Genomic DNA, 26,519 nt, shown 5'->3' with positions numbered 1-26,519 from the left:
CCTAGGTCTTAGACAAACACTCTTGATCAACTATTGTCAGTCAGGACTCTTTCTTCATAGAACATTTCCACCTACATTTACAAATGTATCACTCGGTTTGCACAATTTTGTTGCATCAGCAGAAGATGCTAAAATTCAGATTTCTGAGAAACTTTGAAATTCCCTTGTAAACTTAGCAGAACAATGGTAGTAGTTCATACATGGCCAGTGTAAACGTTTTATTAACTGCATTACTGATGTTCTTTTCTAGGAGGCGATACCATGGGAAACTTTGGTATGAGTGTGGCCGGAGTTTTACAGGTCAAAAAAGATCTGGATCGGGAAGAAATCCCAGTGTATTCCATCATTGTTAAAGCGTCCAGTAACCGAAACTGGTCTCCTCCGAGAGGTCAAAGGTCACAGCGGGCCCAAGTGCTTGACCCAAGCCGTGACCCTACATTACAGGAAGTAAGAATCTTCCTTGAGGACATCAACGACCAATCTCCGAGATTCACAAAGATGGAGTACACTGCAGGTAACAGATTTATTTTTATTCCAGCTTTTGACCACTGTTTTTAGGGTAATTTGGGGGTTTCATTTACTTTGCATCAAATATTATTTATTTATTTGGTCTAAAGCTATCTAGCGCCATTATCAGCTCAAAACTGGGCTTTTCTTCTGCTTGCAAATTTTAATTAGATTTTTCGATCTCTATCATCTTCATTCAGAATTGTAAAATATAAAATAAAATATTAAAGTAAAAGTTCTAATCTCACGAAGAAGTAGCATAAATAAGTTATGAAGATGTACAAATTTGCCAAGATAGTTTAGTGCGACCATCATATAACAAAAAAAAAAAAAAAGATTTATTATATAAATTATTTTTATATTAATTTCTTAATTTATATATATTAATTAATTAATTTATTTGTATTTAATTGCTTTAAAAATTAATTATATTTTTATGTGTTACGTGTGTCTCTCTCTCTCTCTCTCTGTCAGGTGTGGCTGCGGATGCTAAAGTGGGCTCTGATCTGATCCGGGTTCAAGCGATTGATAATGACATTGGCAACAACAGTCTTGTTCTTTATCACATTCTGTCCATCCGCTACATCAAACTGCATTCCAATGACTCTGAAGACATGGGCAACGTCTTCATCATCGGTCTGTGTGTTTTACACACTCTTCAGCTCTCTGTTGAAATGTCAGTTTTTTTAGTTGTTTTAGTGACTCTTCTTTCTTTTCAGGTGAGACTGATGGAATCATCCGAACATTTGACCTGTTTATGGCATATGATCTGGGTTATTTTGTGGTGGAGGTTCTGGCGAGAGATCTGGCAGGACACAGTGACGTGACTCTAGTGGGCATTTACATTCTGAGAGACGACCAGCGGGTGAAAATCGTCATTAATGAGATACCGGAGCGTGTCCGGCTGTTTCAGGAGGAGTTTATAAACCTGCTCTCAAACATCACAGGAGCCATAGTTAACACTGATGACGTACAGGTACATGTGTGTTTGTGCTGTCTTTATAAATATCATTAAAAATTAGATTACAGTCCTTATCTGTACAAAGTTAGATCAATATTTCTCCTGTCATAACCATGCAATTGAGTGAATCAGATATTTCTTTCCCATAGTTTCATGTGGATAAAAAGGGAAGAGTGAACTTCGCTCAAACCGATGTTCTGATTCATGTGGTCAACAAGCAGACCAACCGTATTCTAGATGTGGAGAGGTAAGACTTATATACAGTACCAAACATGACCTACATGTCAAATGGGTGTTTCTTGAACTATACCGGTTGCTTTATCATCTACACTATGATAATCAAACATAGAAATATTGATTATTGCATTAAACTGATGCAGTAGTCTCATCCACAGTTGCTTTGATCCATTGAGGATGATTGGTTGATTCACTGAATTGGTTTTCAGGGTGATTCAGATGATCGATGAGAACAAGGAGCAATTGAGGAATCTGTTTAGAAACTACAACGTTCTGGATGTTCAGCCTGCTGTGACCGCTCGTGCACCTGATGACCTCACCACCTTACAGGTGTGTGTGTGTGTGTGTATGTTTGTAGACAGTGTATTTCTTGTATTAAAAAGACATTATATACAGCATGAATGCCTATTTATCTCTTTCAGATGGCTATTATCATCTTGGCAGTTTTACTCTTCCTTGCTGCGATGTTGTTTATCCTGATGAACTGGTATTACCGCACAGTGTGAGTACTTTCATTAGAGAATCTTATGAAGCATTAGATTCTTGTGGAAAGAAGCACCACATCAAATCCTGTTCTGTCGTTTGTCATGTTCAATGCATAACCAGGTATCTGAGGTTCTATTATAAGATCGGAGGTTTTTGTTTCTTGTTTTTAACAGGCACAAAAGGAAGCTGAAGGCAATTGTTGCTGGCTCCACAGGTAAGATGCCGGGAATATCCCATCCCTCCGATTGGAGGAAGCTGAGACTAATCCTCACATGAGTTGAAGTTTAACAGTCATGGCTTTGTGTTTGTTGTCATGGTAAAAGCGTGTTTGGTTTGTCACTCTACATCTGCAGGAAATCAGGGGTTGATGGATATTCTGGATATGCCCAACACAAACAAGTACACATTTGAAGGGTGAGTATGCAATACAATGGTGTTGTTGATATGAGCCTTTATGTATATGTGTTAACAGAGCTCCAGACTGCTAAAATAATCACACGTGTCACAAAACTTAACATACTCTTAATATATGAGATATGTTCAAAATGCAATTTTGGTTATTATCTAGCATAGACTGAATTGTAAGGTTTAACTGATTGTATCTCAATGCTTCTCTTTCTCTGTTTGTGTGCTTATAGAGCAAATCCAGTGTGGCTAGATCCTTTCTGCAGGAATCTGGAGTTAGCAGCACAGGCGGAGCATGAGGACGACCTTCCTGAAGACTTAAGTGACATTGCTGACCTCTGGAACAGCCCGGCTCGCACACACGTAATAAACTCACAAAAACGCTGACAGAATTATGCCATGGTGCATGTATTGTCATAGACCTTCTCTTTGTCTTCTCTTGCCTTTGTGGGGTACTTAAGTGTCATCTTCACTTTGTAGGGTACTAAATAAATATCTTGTCTTTTATAGGGTACATTTGGACGTGATCCTCAGGCTTCTAAACCAGAGGATGACCGATATCTACGAGCTGCTATTCAGGAGTATGACAACATCGCCAAACTAGGACAAATCATGAGAGAGGGGCCCATCAAGGTGAGAACATTCGCTAGAGAACATAAACAGGCAAACCGTAAAATCTTTGATAGCACAAACAGAAGATGGGATCATCATAGAGCTTCAGTACTTTTTGAGGCCTGATTCCTAGACTCAAATCCAAACTTGAACATATTTCAAATGTATTTTCAGTTTAGAATCAACATTTATGGTGTTATTTTGTCCAAACCAAGACTTAATCTCAGTTTGGGACCCAATATAATATAATGTGGAGTGAGATCATGTTCTTAAATGAGGTGAAATATCAGAATCGTGCTGTAGGATTCAGTTCATAAGACACCACATGACCAATGCTGCCATCCAATCAGGGCTCGCTGCTCAATGTGGTTCTGGATGACTATCTGAGACTCAAAAAGCTGTTTGCCGCCCGCATGGTCACCAAGTCAACCAGCCACGGTGACCAATCATCAGTCACAGAGGTGGGCAATGTGACAGGTTGCTGTGTTTGCTCTTCCTCTACACCCCTCTTCCTCACTGCTGGCTGACTATGTCTCCACCCTGTCCTATCAGTAGAATCCCTGGGTTCTCCTGCTGTCCAGTCATGTGACCCTGCTGATGTTTCCCAGGCTGGTTCACAGCCTGCTCACTGCTCTTCACTGCTTCACAGATGTGTTTGGTGCTCTCTCTTGGTGTTTCCTCTAAAACTGCTGTCAAATTCTAAGATTTTGTGTTGTTAATGTTTATTTTTCTCCTTCTTCCTTACATTCCTAATTCCATATATTAATCTATTATAAAATCCATAATGTCAATCATACCATCACTCCATCTATCCTTTCTTCTGTCCAACCATCATGCATCCATTTATTCATTCATGCATCTACCAATGCATCCATCTATAATTGAATTTGTCAATAATTGCATCCCACCATTCATCCATTCATCACTGTGTCCATCAATCCTTCTATCCACCCATCATGCATCCATCTACCAATCCATAAATGTATCCGACCATCCATAATACCATTCATCAACCAAACTATTAATTCCTCCACCCGTTTACCCATTCATCCATGCATCTATCCATCCGTGCAACTATTGCGTCTGTCCATAATTCCATCTCACCATACATCCATCATTGCATCCATCCACCAATTCATAATTCATCAATCAATGTTTGCATATGTCCTTAATTACATCCCACAAATGTGCATCCATGACTCCATCATTCCATTCATCGAATTATCATTGTATCCTACATTCCTACATTGTATCCATCCACCAATCCATAAATCCATTCAATCATCCATCCATCCATCCATCCATCCATCCATGCATTCATCACTCAATCATTTTCCTTTCCATTAAATCCTGCATCATTTCATTCATTCATCCATGTTCTCCTCTCCCAGCTGATCCAAAGTGACCTGGATGAAGATGACGACGAGCGCGTTGGTGTTGGAGGTCGAGGAACCCTTCGCTTCAAGCACAAACTACCGATTGAGCTCAGGGGTCCTGACGGGGTGCACGCAGTTCATGGCAGCACAGGCACGCTGTTGACCTCTGACCTAAACAGCCTGCCTGAAGATGACCAGCGTGCTCTGGCACGCTCCCTTGAAGCCTTGCACACAGATGGCGGACTGTATGCCGAACGCAACGCCCGAACAGAATCTGCAAAATCCACACCTTTGCACAGAAACAAGGGCAGCGACACTCTGTCTGAGAGTCCGTTAGAGATCACGGAATTATGACTAGCCGAGGCCTCGCTGGTCTGAGAAAACTACAATGTGCATGCCACTCCTGGCTCTTTGTTATCAACGGGAACTCTTTCCTGCGATGTGGAGAAGAGTTCAGGTTTGTAAGGGCCAGGTGTGAGGAGGGTGTGTAGGTGTGTGTGTGGACCTGGAACGCCCAAATCAAGGGTGGCTCATCTTGTCAGGGCTATTTCAAGAGTACTGAGACTTTTACCACACACACTCAAACTACACAATGGGCAGCGAATGCACTCTCAGACCAGTGGAAGGCCGAATACGGACATTAGTTTTTATTTAGTTACTTTTTCATATTTCGATAGGACACCAGGGAATAACATGGTCATGTATGTGTATAATTAACTGTTTGAACAGCTTATGAGAGTATATCTCTGGGGCTTTTCACACCGCAATTAACCCTGGGTTAAGCAACATTTCACACTTGGAAACTGAAAAAGGGTTTAACTGTGGGTTCTGAAGCTAGAACAGGGTTAGCACTGTTTATTGCAGTGCCATGGGTATATAGTCTGAAACTGTGCAGTGCTAGTAAATGTTGATGAGTTTAGCAACAGACAACCAGCCGTAAATGAAATCATTCAAATCATTCATGCACTTCGCATGGCTGCAGGAAGTATCTTTTTACGATTCGTAGAATAGTCAATGTTTAAAAATGTTGAACAGTGATGGTAAACGTTAACTGGAGAGATTATGAAACAGTATTATTTTTGTATGTATATATTTTTTTCTCTAGTGTTTAAATTCACAAAGCACGATTACAAAAATACTCCGTTTTCATGCAGGCAATCCAAACAGTTGCCATGTCTGCCACTGGTCGAAAAATGGCCCCAAACGCACCCCATTGATTGAGCTAAAGTTGCCGTGTCTTTTCGCCCTATTCAAACTTCAGATGACTTGACTTCTAGCTGCCGTTACTGCTATAGTATTATTGCGGTACCCATACTTCAAAATACCGGCTGTGTCACAGTATTTTCAGAATAGTTCCGTAATGCATGTAAATATTTACACATGCAGAACTGAAACGTTTGGCATGTAGTTGATTTTCTTTCCTAATAATTGCTTCAGGGTGTGAACATGAATGGTGTGAACTGTGAATATTACATTATTCAGCTCTGTTAATTAATCAATTAATGTCGTATCCAAATAATTGGATACGACGCAAAATTGGATACGATGAAAAATACGACGCGCCTCACCTTTAAGGCAAGATGGCCACATTCCCACGTGTTTGTAAAAGCAGGTTGCGTGCTTTAAAATTAAAAAATTGGTGTTCCCAGAACATGACAACATGTGTTGAGTATTAACAATGTGAAAATGTGCATTATTATTTATATTTATTTATTTAAACAAACAAACCAACCCTGGGTTAACAGGTAAGTGTGAAAAGTCCATCTGATATAAAGAAGAAACGACCACAAGAAAATATCCTGTACTGCAAGCTGCTGTGTGCTGGTGTCTTTACAATGAGATTTAAGACATTACAAAAATGACTTCATGAACTCCCATCTATAAAAAATTGTGAACTATCTGAAAAAAAGTGGAAGACTGCATTGAAGAAAATGGACTAAAAGCTGTTCCATGGACCAATGGGGAAAGCCAGTTAGCAGACCAAACACTGTTTCCACTGAACTTACTGAGGCCAGAGGTTTGTCTGGTCAACTAACAAAACATTTCATTTTTGCTTGAACTGAGGGATTTATGTGTGTCATGTGTTTTAATAAAAAATGGCAGTGAAACTAATGCTTGAAAGGTTCATGAGATGCCATAACTCCATTTGAACTTAAAGGGTTAGTTCACCCCAAAATGAAAATTCTGTCATTAATTACTCACCCTCGTGTCGTTTCAAACCCGTAAGACATCCGTTCATCTTCGGAACACAAATTAAGATATTTTTGATGGAATCTGAGAGCTCTCTAACCCTCCATAGACAGCAATGCAACTGAAATGTTCTGTTACATCGGTGAAACAGTCCATGTGACATCAGTGGCTCAACTTCAATTTCGCGAAGCTACGAGAATACTTTTTGTGCGCAAAGAAAACAAAAATTACGACTTGATTCAACAATTCTTCTCCCCCGAGTTACTGTCTTCCGCCATTTTGGAGAGTATCACAACGCATACGCATGCTATACCCTGAGTGTAAACAACGCTGATTACACCGATTACGTTCATGCGCGCGCTTTCCCCCCGAACATAAACAACGGCGATTACGTTCTTGGGTACTCTCCAAAATGGCAGAAGACGTAACTCAGGGGAGAAGAATTGTTAAATAAATTATTTTTGTTTTCTTTGCGCACAAAAAATATTATCGTAGCTTCGCAAAATTGAAGTTGAACCACTGATGTCACGGACTGTTTTGCCGATGTCCTTGCTACGTTTCTGTCTGGGAACATTTCAGTTGCATTGCTGTCTATGGAGGGTCAGAGAGCTCTCAGATTCCATCAAAAATTTCTTAATTTGTGTTCTGAAGATGAACGAAAGTCGTAAGGGTGAGTAATTAATGACAGAATTTCATTTTGGGGTGAACTAACCCTTTGTAAACAGACAAAAAAAAAGGAAAAGTCGTTAAAATATAAGTCATTGACAGAACACTGCCACCTAAAAGGGGGAAATACCATGTCTTTATTTTCCTTTACTTTTTGATATATAAAAATAAAGATTACAAAAGAGATTTTTGGAAAAGAAAAATGCTGACTTACCAAACAGAGTGGAGTATAAATAGTTGTATTTAAGTGTATTTATTTTTCAACATTTTATACCGAATTATTTGAATGGTGTGTGTTGTAAGGCATTATTATTTTTATATTTCCCTTTTTTTTGTTGTTATTGTCTGGTCACCAGCGTCGAGGCTGTAGATGAAAAATCTGTGGATCCTGTTTGAATAAAGGAAATGTGCAACGGTTTTGCCTTAAGGTCCTGAAGATGATAAAATATTGACCAAAGCAAGAGTCATCATGAGGACGGCATTCCTCTATGTATTGAAACCCAGCAGCAGGATATTAAAGAGAATAACGTGGCCCTTATGACACACAAAATGAAATATCTCAAAAGTCCTGTTACTTATTGAAGTGTATTAATATCAAACTGGAAAAGTTAAACAATCCTGACACCCATTAAAAAATGCTGCTGTCAAAAGGTATTTTTTGTGAGAATATATTGTGAGTCCAAAATTGTCCAAAATAAATGGAAAGAAAAATGTAGTTTTGTATTGTTTTAAATGCTCTTGTGAATACAAAAATTCTTCTGCCATCTAGTGGCATTTATACTAGTAGAATAGCAGGCCTTCATGTTTGTAAATAAGTGTATATACAGATGCTCAGAGCCTCATTTTTGAAACATAAGCATTATAAAACCATTATGTAAATTGTCACTGAATTTAATTTGGTAATGCATGCAAGAATTGAATATGAATAAAGAACTTTGTTTCGGGCCCACTATTATTTAAGATGTAAACTCAAAAAAGACTCCAAACTACAGCCACATCAAACTTTATTGACTTAGAAAAAGGACTTCCATCAGTTTCACTTGTTTTTGACAGACCAGAGCAAGTCAGTGAAATGAACTGAAAGAGCCTACATTATAGTTAAGAAATGGCCTCCGATTGGTTTAAGAGTATCAGAGGAGGTTCCTGATTGGTTGAGAAGGTTGGCCTGTGATTGGTGGATATCACAGTCAGATCAAATTAGGGTTTGATTGGTTCTTCTGGTGGGACCTGCATTAAGTGGCACGTGACGTGGTGCTGGTCAAACTCGAAGGGGCACCAGTCAGAGGCATTTTCTTCAGTGTTCTGTTAAGCTACAGAAGATAAGAAAGGTACAATCAAAATGTGACAACACAGATGTTTAATTCAAAAATAGATCCATAAACTGTAATTTACAGAATATGTATATGAATGCTATATGATATTATTCAATAATCCACTGTATATGAATTATTCAAGCATGTGTACCTCCTCAAACTTGTGGATCTGTCGGATAAAGAAATCTCCATAGCGACGGGCAACCTTGGTGTCTGCAATATGGATCATATCCTGATGGAACACCAAGTAAATTCATTTTTAGAATGACTCACAAAGTCATCTCACCAGCAAAACAAAATACATCTAAGCCTATTAAATATTAAATTATTTTAAAGATAAGACAACTGGCATGACTGTGGAAGCCATATATTGAATCTCATAAATAAGTGTTCAATTTGGCAGTTCTAGTTTAAAGACAGAAACTCAACACAAACACACACCTTGTCGATGTAGAAGTCGACCTCAGAGGCAGACTGAAACTCTCCATCCAGAGCAGAGATGCCGCTGGTCCACACCAGGTTCTTCATCTTGTGTTTGAAGACCAACAGCTGGATGCGAAACTCCTGCTCGGACATGTCCAGGAATCCAGCCAGTTTGGCCACAGGCATGGTGGTGTAGAGCTTCAGGAAACTGACAGAGACACATGGAGTCAGCTATGAACATTTCAAAGCTTATCTAATATCCAATGCTTCTACACATGCTGTGGGAATAGAAGATTCAGCTGTCAGCTGGGCTGGGCAATATAATTATAAATAGTTGTTAATAGGCAGATTAAAAGGTTAAAAAAAAAAAGTTAACAATTTTAAATAAAGATTTAAAATGATCAAAATCGTAAAAAAAAAAAAAAAATTGTCATGGCTCTTCCAAGCTGTATAATGGCAGTGAATGGTGCCCCTGTTTTTGAAGCCGAAAAAAGTGCATCCAACCATCATAAAACTACTCCACACGGGGTGTTAATAAAGGCCTTCTGAAGCGAAGCGATGCGTTAGTGTAAGAAAAATATTGATTTTTAAAAATGTATAAACTGTAATCTCCAGCTTCTGGTCACTCAAGCAAGCGCGTTCACGACAAGGCGCTCAAGCGTATGATGTAGGCGTAGCGGAAGGCGCATCGTAAGCTCCGGGTGTGTTCATCTGAAAGAGGAATGCCAGATAAGCCTAGGATGCCCTGAGGGTGAGTAAATCATGGACTAATTTTCATTTTTGGGTGAACTATCCCTTTAATACCAATATAACAAAACAGGAATCCGAATGGTCAAATAAAAGTCCATGGCCAGCCCTAGAAATAGGAGAATGATTGCTAAAAGTGAAGGAGAGCTCATTACACTCCTTACAATTCCTGTTCTTCCAATCAACAGAAGATAGAACTGCCCTTAACATTACTAAGCTGGTGTTGTACCTGCGGATGGTGGAGAGCTGCGCCTGCTGCTGCACTTCCTCTGCAAACACCTTGAGCTGCTGCTGGAATGGTTCTTTGTGGTAATCTGGATTAACGTTATCATAGTTTGGAACTACGGGTGACAGGAACTTGGGGCAGGCGAAACTGAACAACTCCTCAAACACCTGAAGATCTCTGAAAAAGAGAGAAATTCCTCCATTTTTTAGACGAATATATATATATATATACACAAAAAAAATATTCCTGAGAAAAATTTATACTTTTATTGAGCATTATTAAATGGCCCAAGTGACAGTAAAACAAAATTATGCTACAAATGATTTATAGTTCAAATTAATTCTATTAAAAAAAAAAAACTATCACCGTTTCCATACAAATATTAAGCAGCACAACTGTTTTCAACATTGACAATAATAAGTAATGTTTCTCAAATCAACATTTTGGAATGATTTCTGAAGCAAATGTGACACTGAAGACTGGAGTAATGATGCTGAAAATTCTGCTTCGCATCACAGGAATAAATCAAATCTTAAAATATATTCAAATAGAAAACAGTTATTTATATACTTAAATCGTAATAACATTTCACAATATTACTGTTTTTACTGTATTTTTCTTCAAATAAATGTAGCCTTGGTGAGCAGAAGAGACTTATTTCAAAAACATAAAATATATCTTACCATGGTAGTACATACATATATAACTTCAATGTATAATGTGTGCGTCTGTGTGTGTGTGTGTGTTCTCACCCTTTCTGCATGCGGAGCATCTTGTCTCCGTATTTCTCGCGCAGCTGTGTGTGAATGCTCTCGTCGATGCGCATGGGGTACATGGTGAGAGCGATGGCCAGCAGCCCGTGCATCTGCTCGTTCTGTTTATTAATCTGAACAACACACAATACACGATTTAGATTATTCACCACACCATTATGACAATACAGAACGAAACAAATACTATCTTCAAGTAAAACACTTGGAACATTAATGCACAAATTACAGCACCTTCTTCAGGTTTTGCATAATTTAATAATTACAATTACTGTAATGTGTCCATTTTTTACATTTTGTATGTAATTAGCATTTTCCTTATTACTGTAATAGAGTAATAGAGCATTTTACAGCAAAATAAAGATATATATATATATACACACACAAAGACAAATACTTTTTAATTTAAATGCACTGACCATCTCATATTTGTAGGTGGTTCTCTGGAACATATTTCTGGTCCTCTGGATGTACAGCAGAATGTTGGCAAAGACACGAATGGCGTCCTGATAGCGTCTCATCATCAGATACGCGAAACCCACATAATAATATGTGGTGATCTGACACTCGGGCACACGTGAATACATGCTCTGAAAAACACAAAGAACCAGATTTGATTATGAACAATGTTAGCATGCTGCCACACAATTCCAACTCTTTTTTTTGTCTTGAGACAACAGTACTCAGTGACCATAGTAGGACATTTTCTTACCTTCTTGTTGAGTTCGATGTTCTCCAGGACTTTGATGGCCTGATAGTAATCGCCCAGCAGAGAGTGAAGCCTCAGCAATCCCACCAGACTGAAATAACCCAACATCTTATAGAGAGAGTGACGGCCGTACTCTCCAGCCACTGACTCTGGGTCACCTGTGACACAAACACAAGCGTCATACTGACATCTGAATTAGATTACAAGAAAGTCAGTACATGAGGGCTGGTTGGCATCTTTCACCTCCGCTAGTGTACACCTCCAGCTGACGGTTGATGTTGCTCTTGTCCACCAGAGAGTGAAGGACATTCAGGACACTGTGAACATTCCAGATCTTGGGATTGTTCCTCAGGAACTCGATCTCCTCCTCCGATTTCTTGGCCGTCTTACAGCGATACTGACTGAACGACTGGAACTGCAGAATGGGGAGAGAGAGAGAGAGAGAGAGAGAGAGAGAGAATTCAGCACCTGAGATTCTGCTAAACTGGTTCATTTAATTAGAAATGATAAGATAGATAAATAAATGTTTTCACTTCTTTATGAACAAATCAGTAATGCAGAAAGTGGCACAAAGAGTTTCCTCAACTAAGCAGACTGTTTGCACTCTTACCTGGTAAATGAACTCATCAATTATGTCCCATAACCACTGGTTAGGAAGCTCCAGAGGTGCCGGTCCATCAGCATCTGACAACATTAAACACATTAAATGATGTTGTAAATCCATCAAACTTATTTAAATTGACTACTTGACAGGGTGATCTAAACACAAAAACCCTTTCGACAACAAGTTTCAACAAAAAGTTTGGGGTCAGTAAATTTTTTATGATTTTGAAAGAGGTATATAACAAAGTTTATGACCAAAGCTGCATTTATTTGATAAAAAATACAATAAACATAGTAAAATTGTGAACTATTATTACAATTCCAAAGAATTGTTTTCTATTGTTGAAAACAGGTGAGCTGCTTAATATTTTTGTGGAATCTGTGATACAATTTTTATAAAGATTCTTCAATGAATAGAAAGTTGAAAAGGACAGCATTTTGTTTTTTAAAGAAATCTTTTGTAACATTATAAATGTATTTATTTATTTAGCACTATTGATCAATTTAATGTGTCCTTGCTGAAAAAAGCACTAATGTCTGTCTGAAAAATAAAAAATAAATAAAAATTGTTCTGACCCCAAACTTTTGAATAGTAGTGATATGGAAAATGGCATATACTTTGACAATTTTTTAAAAATTATAAGACATTATTAATTACTGTAATTAAACTTATTCATTTGTAAAATGTTGCACAAATAGGAAGATATATAGTCTATATATTTATGATTTTACTCTGAAATGGTTCAAATTGTTTATTGCAAAATAATAACAGTAAAAATCCAGATACAACACTTTTTTTAAACATCACAAACAAATATTGCCCATCACATGTAAATGATGAGTTTGCACTCACTGAGAATGTAGTTGAAGAGGTTGCAATAATTGTAGTAGGACTCAAACCTTTGGTCAAGAGTTGGCCCTCCCTGTACATGAGAAAAAGACTCATTATTGACAGGCATGACAAACATGAGCTGACAATCCATCTAGTAGGGTTATGACGGTGAGGAAATTTTCCCACCGGTTAATCGAAGTGTGACAACACTGATAATACCGGTATCACCGTGGCGTTCCCTCTTTTCCTCACTTTCCTACGCTTTTAAATAGCTTGTAAAAGCGGTGCGCGCATTTTACTTTCACTTTCAAATAGCGGCAGTTCGGAGTAAAGCAATTGTTCGTTTTAATTTTCCCTCTTTTCCTCGCTTTCCTTCGCTTTTAAATAGCTTGTAAAAGCGGTGCGCGCATTTTACTTTCACTTTCAAATAGCGGCAGTTCGGAGTAAAGCAATTGTTCGTTTTAATTTTCCCTCTTTTCCTCGCTTTCCTTCGCTTTTAAATAGCTTGTAAAAGCGGTGCGCGCATTTTACTTTCACTTTCAAAAAGCGGCAGTTCGGAGTAAAGCAATTGTTCGTTTTAATTTTCCCTCTTTTCCTCACTTTCCTTCGCTTTTAAATAGCTTGCAAAAGTGGTGCGCGCATTTTACTTTCACTTTCAAAAAGCGGCAGTTCGGAGTAAAGCAATTGTTCGTTTTAATTTTCCCTCTTTTCCTCGCTTTCCTTCGCTTTTAAATAGCTTAAAAGCGCCGTGCGCATTTTACTTTCACTTTTTAATTAGCGGCAGGTCGGCGTCAATTGCTTGAATGCAACAACAAAATACAAGGTCAAACTCACTTTAGCCTATATATAAAACATAGAACTTTTATTAACAAAACAAATAAAAATACACCATGCTATAGGGCAGGCTATGCCTAAAATAAAATAACAAATAACTTACATAAAGTTTAATAGGTATACAAAACTGGAAATAAGTAAACATGTATAATATATAACCAAATAAATAAGAAACGTAGAACGTTTATTAGCAAAACGAATGTCAAATAAAATAAATAAATGACACAAAGTTTAAATAAAGAAAAAATCAGCAAACACTTTGGAACCAATTAAATAAGAAACAAATGTTTTAAACTTCCAAAATCATCTTAGATAAACGGCAAAAGTCAACAGGCTATTCAAAATCCAAAATATTGCCAAACAGGCGCTTTTACACTTCGTTTCGAAACTAAATCATCCGCCATCGTCTTGTTTGTCTCACCTCACTCTTCTTGTCAGTCAGCTTGACTCACTCTCCTCACTGGATAAATGAAATCTGATCTGTGATGCTACTGTCGTTCGGCACGCTGCATTGAGCAGCCACGTTCAGTTTTTAATTGTTCTTTTACTGAACTAAATTATTTTTATTACTATAAAAAATCAAAACGACGGTGGGGGTCGAGCAAACACACTCACGCTGACTTTGGCGTAAATGTGCCTGTAGTACAGCTCCTTGTACAGGATCAAGAAAACTGCATCTGTAACAGACAAAACAAAACCTCATGCCCATGTCAGCAAAGAAAACTTCAATTCAGCGCTTCTGATACCTGAATGCAGCAAAAATCGGATTCACTCACCGTTACCAACCAGGGAAGCGATGGCTTCTGCCTCCGGCCATGGAGATGTCTTAAAGAAGCGATCAGTGAGCTTGTTCCAGCTAAAATGAAATGAAAGAAATCAACATTTCCAGGCATCGGAACACAGTCTATAACCGTACGGCTGCGCACCTGTTCTCATAAACATCCTGGATCTCATAGATCTTCTGCTCAATGCTCTCGCTGGTCACGCGGTTGGCCTGCAGCTCGTAAACCTTCTGATCGATGAGGTCTGAGATGGTTTTATGAAAATACTGCAGGAAGTTCTTGATGACCTCAGGGATCACATGATACGTCTGCTGGTGCTCATACTGACGTTCATACGCCAGATCAGCTTTTGGGTCGCCTGCAGAACACACACACTTTGTATTCCTTCAATCCCCTTAATAGCACACATCTACTCATTGATCTATGTAAAGGCTATTCAATCTATTCAGAAGCTATACTGGGATGGTAAAAAATTTACTATGAATTTTATTATACATACATTGCTGTTCAAAAGTTTGGGACCAGTAAGATTTTTAATGCGTTTTAAAGAAGTCTCTTCTGCTCATCATGCCTGCATTTATTCGACCAAAAATACAGAAAAAAAAAGTTATATTGTAAAATATTATTACCATTTAAAATAATGGTTTTCTATTTTAATATATATTTTAAAATATAATTAATTCCTGTGATCAAAGCTCAATTTTCAGCATCATTACTCCAGTCGTCAGTGTCACATGATCCTTCAGAAATCATTCTAATATGCTGATTTCATAATCAATATTTGAAACACTTAATATTTTTTTGGGACCTGTGATACTTTTTTCAGGATTAATTGATGAATAAAGTTAAAAAGAACAGCCTTCATTTAAAACAGAATTATTTTCTGACAATATAAGTCTTTATTATCACTTTTTTTTAACATCCTTGCTGAATAAAAGCATTAATTTCTTTAAAAAAAACATTACTGACCCCAAACTTTTGAACGGGAGTGTATATTGTTACAAAAGATTTCTATTTTGAATACTTTTTATTCATCAAATAATCCTGAAAAAAGTATCACAGGTCCCAAAAAACTGTTTCAAATATTGATATTAAACCAGCATATTAGAATGATTTCTGAGAGATCATGTGACACTGAAGAATGGTGACCCATACTAGGAATTAGTGCTCTGCATTTAACCCATCCAAAGTGCACACACACAGCAGTGAACACACACACACACCGTGAACAACGAGACTCGATCCTGCAACCTTTGGGTTACGAGTCCAACTCTCTAACCATTAGGCCACGACTTCCCCAAGAATGAAGTAATGATGCTGAAAATTCAAACTTTGCATCACAGGAATAAATTACATTTAAAGTATATTAAAATAGAACCCCATTATTTCTAAATTGCAATAATATTTCACAATATTACTGCTTTTTTTCTGTATTTCTGATCAAATAAATGCAGCCTTGATGAGCAGAAGAGACTTCTTTAAAAAACATTACAAATCTTACTGATCCCAAACTTTTGAACAGCAGTGTACACACCACCACCACAACAACAACAACAAATAAAAAGAAAGTATTGATCTGTCAATAAGTCCCGTATAAGCAGATACTTACCGGTGTGATAGTCATAATCATTGGGGTAGCTATAAGGGTCAATCTGCAAACAAAAAGACAGTTAACAATGATGAGTCCGACATATTAACATTAAAATGTAGCATGAGTTTTGTAATGAACAAAGGCAATGAAAATGAAGTCTAATTATGGCGATGCTCCACTGATTAACATCAACACGCTAATTACACTTCAGTCTCACACACACGCTCTCGTGTCACTACGGGCACGTACACTCGCCTCTTCCTCTTCTATCGGGTTAACGTTACTAGACATGATGAATTTTTATTCCTCCAGTTGGTGTTTAATCCGTTAATAAACCTTTCATAAACTTCACAGCTGCCGCAAAGCACGCGTGGAGGAGAGAGAGGAAGTCCACTGCACACACTTCCGGTGACGCAGTCGAAGCGCACAAGGGATTGTGGGCCAGTGACGGAATAATTTGGCTGAATTGGAAATGCTGGCATCCTACTACTACATAAGACTTAATTCAGACGCACTTTTTAGACACTCAAATCAAGTACATCCTGACTAGCGCAGATCATTTATTTTTATTACTTTATTGATCTATTTTTAAACCAGCAACTTTATACTGAAAATGTCTTTAGCCAGACAACAGACATAAACATCATCAAACAAGACAAATAAAATCAAGAATAGGAAATGAAAGAACATAATAAAATAAATAAGTACATACATAAATCCTGAAAAATATTCCTCTATTAAATAACAGAAATTCAAGGCATTTACTGTGAAATATGTCGAAATTTGGTAAAGTTTTCAGAGATCTATTCTTATGTAAAAAATAATTTTCCTAGGATAATAATTATGGTAATACTAATGACTAAATTACGTTTCATTTTTTTTTCATAAATATACCAAATATCACTTTTACCTTTTTTTTTCTTTTAATTCAGATAAATTGTCAAATTTAGGAAATCCTCCCAAAATGCACAAGCAAATTTACAATTCACAATCATAAAATAAACTGACACATAATAATCCCTTACCAATAATAATAAAGACTGTATAACAACACCAAAATAATGATACTGAGGAACTTCAATATCCATTAAATTCAAAACTAATAAATTATTAAAGCTTTTGATCATCATCATTATTATTATTATTATTATTATTATTATTATTATACCCGCACATTGCCACTTTACCAGCTGTTTTTATGGTGAACGTTCTCTGATATTGAGCTGCATTTCCACATGTGTCATGTAGATAGCGCTAATGTTCCTATAACTGAGGATTCACATCTGCCCATCAGTTTCACTGGAGCACTTTGCAGCTGAATTATTTCATGAAGGTTTTTATTGGCTTTTATAATGAGGTTTTTCGTCAACTAATGAAACGCCATGGATTATTGCGATTTTGTCAACAACAAGACACCCAATCACTCAATATCTAGTGTAGGATAATGAAGAGCTGATGCTTCACTGAGCACTAGTGAACACGAGAGGCAAAAATAGAACTAGTGTGCCCTTTGAATGAACAGTCCTCTGAAATCCCACATGTGTAGTTTTGTCTCTGCACTCGTGGGAATGGGGTGCTGTTATGAGTTTCAATAACTGCTGCCATATGCCTACTTATCTGGCTTGAAGAGAATTGGAGAAATGCTGTTCAAAGTGTTTTGAATTACTTTAAGCTACTCTGGCATGTTAGTGCAAACAAGCCAAGGTGTTAAAAAAATTTAAAACACACGCACAATGAGATACCAGAGGAATTTTAGTGATGATGATGATGATGGTGCACGTTACATAGACCATGTGTATTTATATCCAAAGTCAGAAATGTCATATAACTATTTACCTCTTGATTATTATATTATATTATATTATTCCATTCCATTACATTATATTATATTATATTATATAAGTACAGCTTATCACTCCAGCTTCAGTTCAGCTTATCAGTTCCAAACAGAGAGTGGTTTACGTGTGTTGTTGAGAAGAAAGAACAGAGAGAGGGAGAAGACAGAAGTTTTTCCCCCTCAGTATACCAGCATCTGTTAGAGATAAACACACACACACACACACACACACACACACACACACACACACACACACACACACACACCGAGGGAGAGAGCGAGAGAGTCACACACTTGAGCAGAGGAGAGGGTCAAGACAGTCCGAACCGAGCGCTTCTCTTCATTACGCACAGAGAAATCACACAGAACACAACCCACACCGGCGCCACCGAGCTCACATCAAGAGCTGTGAAGGGACGGGATCTAAGGAAATAAGAATCGATCGGGTCTAAAGTGAGTTTTTGTGGATTTGGTGCGTCTGGAGAGCTGTGAGGATGCGCGTCTCGGTCCTGCTGCTGCTCTGCGCTCTTTACGCAGGAGACGCTCACAAACTCTCCGCGCTCACGGTGGGTCACCACACACACTTCACTATCACTCTATAATCACTCACATTCACAGAACGATTGTTTATGAACAAATATTAATAGTCTGTATGTAAAAATATGTGTCTTATAACATTTCTCACTGACTGTTTCAATGTTCTTTAGCAAGGTCCAGTAATACTATGGATATGCAGTGTTGGGGGTAATATATTACAAGTAACGCAAGTTACGTAATCAGATTACCTTTTTTCAAGAAACTAGTAAAGTAACGCATTACTTTTTAATTTACAAGAGAATATCTGAGTTACTTTTTCAAATAAGTAACGCAAGTTACTTTTTTTTTCTTTTCCAATGTATTGATTGACAGCTCTCCTGTCCCCATGTTGAGAGAAATCAGAAGATGTTACTGTAGTTCAAAATAAATATGAATATGCATTATTTCATCTCACTCGCAAAAAAAACAACACAGATTCAGTATTCCTCAAAATGAATAAAAATAATGCAACTTAGAATATGACGCAAACCTGCAATAATTAAATGTTAAACAACACAAATATCCTTTATGTATTTAATCCCATTCTATTAACCAATGTCTTTGCTTCTGACCTTCGATGATCCAGTTCAACCATACTGATAAGCACAAATTACTCTAGACAAACATTTGTGTGTCTTTTTTTATTGCTGAAGTGTGTTGAAATGTCTTCTTCTGCATTCTACTGTACGGACATACATTTACTTTCCCTCCAGCCTGAGGCTTATTCATTTCACTTTTGGTGTGAAAAGGCTTTTATATTTGCCAAAAATATAACTTTTTTATTTTAAAAACAAACAGGCAAGCCCTGTCCAGATTAAAAAAGTAACGCAAAAGTAAAGTAACGCATTACTTTCCATAAAAAGTAACTAAGTAACGTAATTAGTTACTTTTTTATGGAGTAATGCAATATTGTAATGCATTACTTTTAAAAGTAACTTTCCCCAACACTGTGGATATGTATGTACTATATAACATTCTATTACTATTCTATTACTATATATAACTAACATGATGTCAACAAAACCAGCAAAAATTACATTTAAATTGTTACTCTTTAGATGTATACACTACAAAATGTTTTACCTGGTAGCCTTTTTGTGGCACCCTGTTTTGTCATCAGAGCCAGAATTCATTTTTATTGGACAAGTATGTTTTGTGTTTGTCACCCAAGGACAGTAAATGGCAGTTTGATATGGGTTTTTGTGAGTTCGGCTGCAGACTCAGTGCATCTTTGTGCTTGTGCTTGTGCTTTTGTTAAACAAGAAGCTTGAGACACTATGTAAGGTGAGATGAGTAATCATGAGAATCCTATTTGGGCTTAAGAGTAGTGATGTTTGTGCACTCGCAATTCAGGAGGGTAACCAGAGATCCACAAGCTTTCTTTCAAACAATCACAGACACACACACACACACACACACATACACACACAGTGGGAGCTACAGGTGCACACCCACCTTATGCTTTCCTTTATATGTGACAGGCGCTTGGGTTTGGGCCGCTAAGTGCTGGGAGCAGGAGATTTTCTCCCCTCCTTGCGGCCGCTGGCCTCTACATGGACGTCTGCCTGTGTACACAGGGTTAGGACTGCTGATTGCGGGAAGCCGCTCCCCATTAACCGAGTGAGAGAGTGAGTGTAGCTCGTCCCGGTGGGACATGACCGCTAGAGAGAGAGAGAGAGAGATGCACGGGCACATTGGTCCACCCAGAGCCTGGACACAGAGCAGCTTTGACGAACCTCGAAACCCTGGCATTTATGTTCAACCAAACTGGCCCCTGCTGAATGCCAGAGAGGGTTTGCACTTTCAATAGTGAGACAGGAAACGGCCCACTTTCTAATCCATAAATGTTGTTAAATGGTCAATATTTGTGTACCTGTCAGGAATTGCAACAAATGTTGTATATAATCAAGTGTGCTTTGCAGCAGTTTGGGACCATGATTTTTGCATTTGTGGTCACATAGTTTGTTCTTTACCACATGCAACGATAATATTCAAAGAATATATGTAATATTTAATACAGAAGTTTTTGTTGAATGCATATGCAAGAATCGCATTAATAGAGCAAAAACTCTCTCTTTCTCTCTCTCTCTTTCACTGATGTGCTATATTTGGAGCAGTTATTTTAGTATAGGCCTACAGGTTTTATTAATAATTTTATTACGTTTTTATTTTTATATTTCCCATTTTCATATTTAATATCTATATTTCCATTTTATTAAAAAAATTAGTGATTGTGTTGTGTTTTGTCATTTTTATTCATTTTTATGACAATTTTTTTGTCTATATAGATTATTGGTTTTGGTTTTAGTTATTTAATACAGAAGTTTTTGTTGAATGCATATGCAAGAATCGCATTAATAGAGCAAAAACTCTCTCTTTCTCTCTCTCTCTTTCACTGATGTGCTATATTTGGAGCAGTTATTTTAGTATAGGCCTACAGGTTTTATTAATAATTTTATTAAGTTTTTATTTTTATATTTCCCATTTTAATATTTAATATCTATATTTCCATTTTATTAAAAAAATTAGTGATTGTGTTGTGTTTTGTCATTTGTATTCATTTTTATGACAATTTTTTTGTATATATAGATTATTGGTTTTGGTTTTAGTTATTTTAATACGTCAAGTTAAACTAAATGAAAATGAGAAATATTTCCCTAGCTAAAATAAGATAAGTTTAAGTTTTTTATATTTTATTTTATTTCAGTTACTGTTAATTTATTAATTTCACACAAGCTTCTAGGTACTGTTTTTATTTTTATATTTTTCATTTATATTTTAATTTAAGTAAAATTTTTAGTAATGTTTTTATCATTTTTATTATTTTTTATATACATTTATTCATTTGTACCTATATAGTTTTTAATACTTTTTATTTCAGTTTTAGTTATTTTAGTACATCAAGTTAAACTAAATAAACCTTGGCAACTAGGTAAAATAAAATAAGTTTACGTTTTTTTAATAATTTATTTTATTTCAGTTACCATTTATTTTATTCATTTCACAGAAGCGTCTATGTACTGAATTAGTTTTTATTTTTTAGTTTATATTTTATTTACATTTCAGTTAAAGTTTTAGTAATTTTGTTCAATCAAATGTACTAAAATAACTAGTGTACTAAAATAAAATGTACTAAATATACTAAAATAAATGTAGTATTTTTAGTACATCAAATGGCTTTTTTCTTTCTTTCTTTTACATTTTATTTTAATTTAATTCAGTTCACATTTACATCAAGCAACAAAAATGTATTTTAAGGCTTTAGTTTTAGTTCACTATAATAACCCTGATATGAAATCCCAGGAGTGTTATTTTCTCACTGTGTTGAAACTGCCCAGCGCTGTGATTTCGCTCAGTCTTTGCCCCTCTGGACCGTGAGCCATCGAGTTTTTCACCTGGCATAGCGTTCTTGGTGCTGATGGAGGCTGTTAGCACCAATGCCAGAGATACAGTTGCTGTCAATGTTTCTCTGCTGGCATCTGCTGCTGCTCGGCCTTCTGGGATGACAGGTATGTGGCACGAGCATGAATCAGGGCCTGTGATGATGAGGTCTCCTGTGGCACCTGCTGCAGCCCGTGCCGGAAAAAGAAGATATGCCGTTATTTGAGAGAGAGTAAACAGGGGAATTCATTTCACACAAGCCTCTAGGTACGAACCTCTCGCTCCAGAGCAGCAGGGCTCTGTTTAAATAAACTAGCCATCCTGAGGTGTCGGATTCACCTGTATTAGACCGTCGTCAAGTTCGGTTTGGTCAAATAGAGTTGCTAGAGTTGCCCTCTTGATCCCAGCAGAAAAGTTGCTTCCTGAAGCATAACAAAAAGGGTTAGAAGACAATAAATGAAGACTAAAGGTGCAGTCACGTTATCAAAATTTCAGCAAACTTTTCTGCGCACAAAAAAGGCCCATTGCCAATAGTGTAACAATGTATAAAGCACAACTCACAGAAAAGTCAATTTCAAACCAAGCAAATTTCTGTTGGCCAGTGCGGCAAATTTACTTGATCAACGTGCATCCGATGCAAATTCTGCGTGAGGAAATATTTCATCCTCACACAACATTCCCGTTTGTGTGGATTCCTATTGAAATGACTGGATTTTGCATGTGAAAATTCACCAAATTCGAACACTAAATGTGACCGGACCTTAAATCAATCAATGAAGTGGATTATGGGAAGGAATGCACAGTTGTTTTAGGCTCAGAGTGCTGTGATTTATGAAGAAACGCTCTGGTCATTATTTACAGGTCGAGTAGGGATGCCTCTACATCTAAACGTTAACAAATGGCTGTGGGTAGTTAACCTGGAGGTCAGGTCATCCCATCTCTCTCCTCTTACTCAGCCTGGCAGAGCGGAATGTGGGAGGCAGATGAGTGCGGTGCAAACCCTCTTCTACTTTCTCACACGCACACACACACACACACACTTGCTGTATGCAGACTGATCTCAGAGCTGTTGTCTTGACTTCTATGACACATTTAAACATGGTTGCAATGCAGGTTGTGCGAAGAGGCTGTAACTGAAAGATGGGACAGCATTTATTAAACATAAGTGACCCAACAGCATTATATTAAATAATCCTCACAAAATACTTTATTTTTATTGAATGCTAAATACACAACATAAAAACTTTACAGATACGAGACAACAACATACTAATACAGGGGTTTTTAACGTTGTACTTTTCAATTAAATCTCAAGTAAATAGAATTGTAATATAAATTTTATAGAGAGTCAATAAATATATAAAAAAAACAGCTAAAGAACTTAAAACATGGTTTAGAATTGTATGTTTTTTCTTGTGCGTATATGGAACTTACCAAATAAAATCATAAGATTCACCATAAAATTAACAGTTTTTTCAAATTATTACTCAACGTATATATAGATATTTAACAACAATAAAAAAATCTGTATTTTTTTCTGGCTAAAATGTGCAGAAATGAGGAACTCATATAACTTGTTTCATATGCAAAGGGTTGTTTACATAGTCTTAAAGGGACGGCAGCAAATTAGTTGGTGGAACTATAGTCATAAAAAGTGTTGGTGCAGCAGAGACTGTAACATTAAAAACTAAAATGATGAAGATATAAACACATTCTCACTCTCTTTGCTCCAGTAAAAATGTTGAACATGAATATCAGATGCCACATTTGCATGGGAGACGACTCATAACTCAACTGTGCCAAATACCTTTGAAAATCATTAGGAACGGTTCTGTTTCTGCAGCAGTTCCACTTATAGCAACACATTTTCCACATTTGCTTTCTTGAGTATGACGCATTTTTTCATGAGGTGAATTCTGAGCTGGATCTAACTAATTAAAGGGACAATTCACCAAAAAATGAAAAATCTGTCTTCATTTACTCACCCTCATGTCGTTCCAAACCTGTATGACTTTCTTTCTTCTGTGGAACATAACAGAAAATAACTTGAGAAATGTCTCACTGTATTTTTTTTCTTCTTCATACAATGGAAATCAATGGTCAACTATTTGGTGACCAACATTCTTCAAAATATTTTATGTTCTGCAGAAGAAAGAAAGTAAGTCTTACACACAAAATAAGGTTCCAAAAGGGGGTTTTCACAGTGATTAACCATTTTTGGTTCCCCAAAGAACCTTTCAGTGATTAATTCTTAAAAGAACCATTTTTTTTTCTTAGTGTGAAGAACATTTTAAAAATCTAAAGAACATTTTTCCACTATTTTCAACCTTTTGTGGAATGGAATGGTTCCATGGATGTTAGAGGTTCTTAATGGAACCACAGAAGCCAATAAAGAGCATTTATTTTTAAGAGTTCGGAATGGTATGAGGGTGAGCAAATGATGGCAGAAATTTTATTTTTGGATGCACTTTTCCTTTAACGGACAGAAAAGGCCAGTAAAAGCTAATGTTTTGGTGGTTTCAGACACAAGCATTTTGTTTGTCGTTCCTCCATCTTATTTTCCACACCTCCCTGCCGAAATCCATGTATATCAGTCACTTCGTAACAAGGGCTGTTCAAATGGTGGCAGTAATTCATATGCAAAACTATGCACCTGCACGAGAAGAAAAAACATATTTTTTCCCTCTCTTGCTTCACATGACTAGCAGCAGGCTTTCCCTTTTCTGGACGATTTTTCACAGCAATTAAAGGCTTTTCTCTTTGATTGAGATATATACATATTTAAGAAAAAAAGCACATAACAATATTCTTAACATTAAATTGAAAACTGAAAATATAAAAATAAAAGCTAGTTCAAAATATTGATAAATACTGTACAAATAAAACTACAGTAACACTGCTAGTGGCATAGAAATTGCACATCTCTGATGTGTGTTCAGAAAGAGTCCTGAATGTGATCCTGTCTCGCTAGCAGCAGGCTTTCCCTTTTCTGGACGATTTTTCACAGCAATTAAAGGCTTTTCTCTTTGATTGAGTTAATAGCTTGGATCTAGGCTGTCACTTTCTTCCATTTCCACTATGCTGGAGACTAACGAAGCCTTGCCTATCCCAGGAAGCCCCCGTCGGGACTCTTTCACACGTCTGCGGCTTCTCTCTCGCTCTTTGCCAGGCCCCCATTGACCCTTTGCGGCTAAGGTGTGAGGGGCCTCTCTGGGTCTGTGGTCGGGAGGCCCCCCTTGTCCTTTCTGGGGCCCCTCGGCCCCCATGTGGCCCTCTGTGGGGCACAGTGCACTCTCTGCTGGAGGTTGGCCTCTGAATCACTGCTTTCAATCCCACAATGCCTCACTGCCAAAATGGGGTAATAGGATTTGAGGTTTGTGTGCTGGTGGGTCTTCTGAAAAATAAGTCATTTTTTCACTCTCTCTCTCTTTCTCTCCTCATTTCTTTCGGTTCCTCATGCTTCGCTTTTCATCTAAATTGATTTTTCGTTGAGGGGGAATGATAAAAAATTAGAAAAGAAAAAACAAGGGGGCGGAGCAGCTGCAGGACTAGAACAGTGTTTCAGGAAAAAGACAGTGGCTTGTTTTGTCTGCTCTTCTCTGCAGTAGGTTAGAAGAGACATTATATGTCATGTAAGAGACATGTTAACATGATGGTGGTCATACATCAATGCCATATACACACAAACATTGACAAAGTGGCCCGATGCTGGCATTTAGCTCCGAATCTGTATAATTTTCACAAAGGATTTGTTGTTTTCAAGTTCTTCAGAAATACAGGTTCTTAAAAATACTTAGAAATCAATAACCAGATCTAAAGAACCTATAATGTAAAATAAAAACCTTTTTATTTTCTAAAAAGCCATATAGCACGCCTAATAAAGCAATAAAGTGACAAATTATTTTGATAAGAAAGGGTTTCTTTGCAGAACCAAATGTGCTGCAAGAACCAGTGAAGAACGTTTAACTCATTAATTAGCATTGCTTGCTAATCAAACATCTCTATTGCTCATACTTATGGTTAGTGATTTGGACAAACTCCTTACATTAAGTATTTAACAATACTTAAACTGTACAGCTTGTTGCGTTATTATTTTTTCTAGGACATTGTAATTATGATCTTCAAAAGGGAGAAATTATAAAATTTTGACCTTGACCAGTATGCAGCACCTAGCAACCACATAGCAACGCTATCTAACAAATCTACTTCAGGAAAACATGTTTGAAAGCATGACTATAATATAATATAATATAATATAATTTACATTATTTGAAGCTAGTGGTCAGTATTGTTGACGAAAACTAAAACTATTAAAAGTAATTTTATGTAATCGAAATAAAAGCTTAAATAAAATAAATATAAAAATAAAACTGAAAAACGTAAACTCAAAAAAAGTTAAATGTACTTAAAGATTTAGTAAAAAATTACTAAAATAAATGTAGGCTATATATATAT

At 36.9% G+C, this 26,519-nt stretch overlaps 3 protein-coding genes across 5 annotated transcripts in view; 2 read left to right on the top strand and 1 right to left on the bottom strand.

The window, feature by feature from the left end:
• Positions 1 to 6,680, top strand: part of LOC107676383 (cadherin-23-like) — a 267,703-nt gene extending 261,023 nt beyond the window's left edge. Inside the window, exons 59-70 of the mRNA XM_016470905.1 lie at positions 251 to 514; positions 982 to 1,143; positions 1,227 to 1,483; positions 1,618 to 1,715; positions 1,915 to 2,035; positions 2,128 to 2,207; positions 2,365 to 2,405; positions 2,545 to 2,605; positions 2,830 to 2,959; positions 3,107 to 3,229; positions 3,559 to 3,669; positions 4,600 to 6,680. Coding sequence (XP_016326391.1) covers positions 251 to 514; positions 982 to 1,143; positions 1,227 to 1,483; positions 1,618 to 1,715; positions 1,915 to 2,035; positions 2,128 to 2,207; positions 2,365 to 2,405; positions 2,545 to 2,605; positions 2,830 to 2,959; positions 3,107 to 3,229; positions 3,559 to 3,669; positions 4,600 to 4,938 — 1,787 coding nt within the window. The 3' untranslated portion in view covers positions 4,939 to 6,680. The remainder of the gene's footprint in view (positions 1 to 250; positions 515 to 981; positions 1,144 to 1,226; positions 1,484 to 1,617; positions 1,716 to 1,914; positions 2,036 to 2,127; positions 2,208 to 2,364; positions 2,406 to 2,544; positions 2,606 to 2,829; positions 2,960 to 3,106; positions 3,230 to 3,558; positions 3,670 to 4,599) is intronic.
• A 1,747-nt stretch (positions 6,681 to 8,427) lies between these two features.
• Positions 8,428 to 16,722, bottom strand: LOC107676390 (eukaryotic translation initiation factor 3 subunit L-like). 2 transcript variants are annotated; one of them, XM_016470927.1, is made up of 15 exons: positions 16,520 to 16,722; positions 16,289 to 16,331; positions 14,824 to 15,037; positions 14,674 to 14,753; positions 14,513 to 14,574; positions 13,085 to 13,154; positions 12,239 to 12,312; positions 11,872 to 12,043; positions 11,632 to 11,786; positions 11,339 to 11,509; positions 10,902 to 11,035; positions 10,153 to 10,326; positions 9,195 to 9,384; positions 8,905 to 8,985; positions 8,428 to 8,750 (listed from the first exon to the last, which is right to left on the bottom strand). In XM_016470927.1, the coding sequence occupies exons 1-15, from the start codon at positions 16,559 to 16,561 to the stop codon at positions 8,673 to 8,675; spliced, it is 1,740 nt and encodes a 579-aa protein (XP_016326413.1). In that variant the 5' UTR covers positions 16,562 to 16,722; the 3' UTR covers positions 8,428 to 8,672. The 2 variants fall into 2 exon arrangements, with proteins under 2 accessions (XP_016326413.1, XP_016326414.1); XM_016470928.1 differs by having other exon boundaries at positions 16,526 to 16,722.
• Positions 16,723 to 18,373: 1,651 nt separating this feature from the next.
• The window catches only part of LOC107676362 (SPARC-related modular calcium-binding protein 2-like), a 41,774-nt gene continuing 33,628 nt past the window's right edge, over positions 18,374 to 26,519 (top strand). For both annotated transcript variants that reach the window (XM_016470883.1, XM_016470884.1), the window contains exon 1: positions 18,374 to 18,673. In XM_016470883.1, the coding sequence (XP_016326369.1) occupies positions 18,602 to 18,673 (72 nt within the window). In that variant the 5' untranslated portion in view covers positions 18,374 to 18,601. The remainder of the gene's footprint in view (positions 18,674 to 26,519) is intronic.

Source organism: Sinocyclocheilus anshuiensis, unplaced genomic scaffold (assembly GCF_001515605.1).
Source record: "Sinocyclocheilus anshuiensis isolate Anshui unplaced genomic scaffold, SAMN03320099.WGS_v1.1 scaffold961, whole genome shotgun sequence".
Classification (NCBI taxonomy): domain Eukaryota; kingdom Metazoa; phylum Chordata; class Actinopteri; order Cypriniformes; family Cyprinidae; genus Sinocyclocheilus; species Sinocyclocheilus anshuiensis.
The sequence above is the reverse complement of the archived record's forward strand: the minus strand, read 5'-3'. Positions and strand labels throughout refer to the sequence as shown.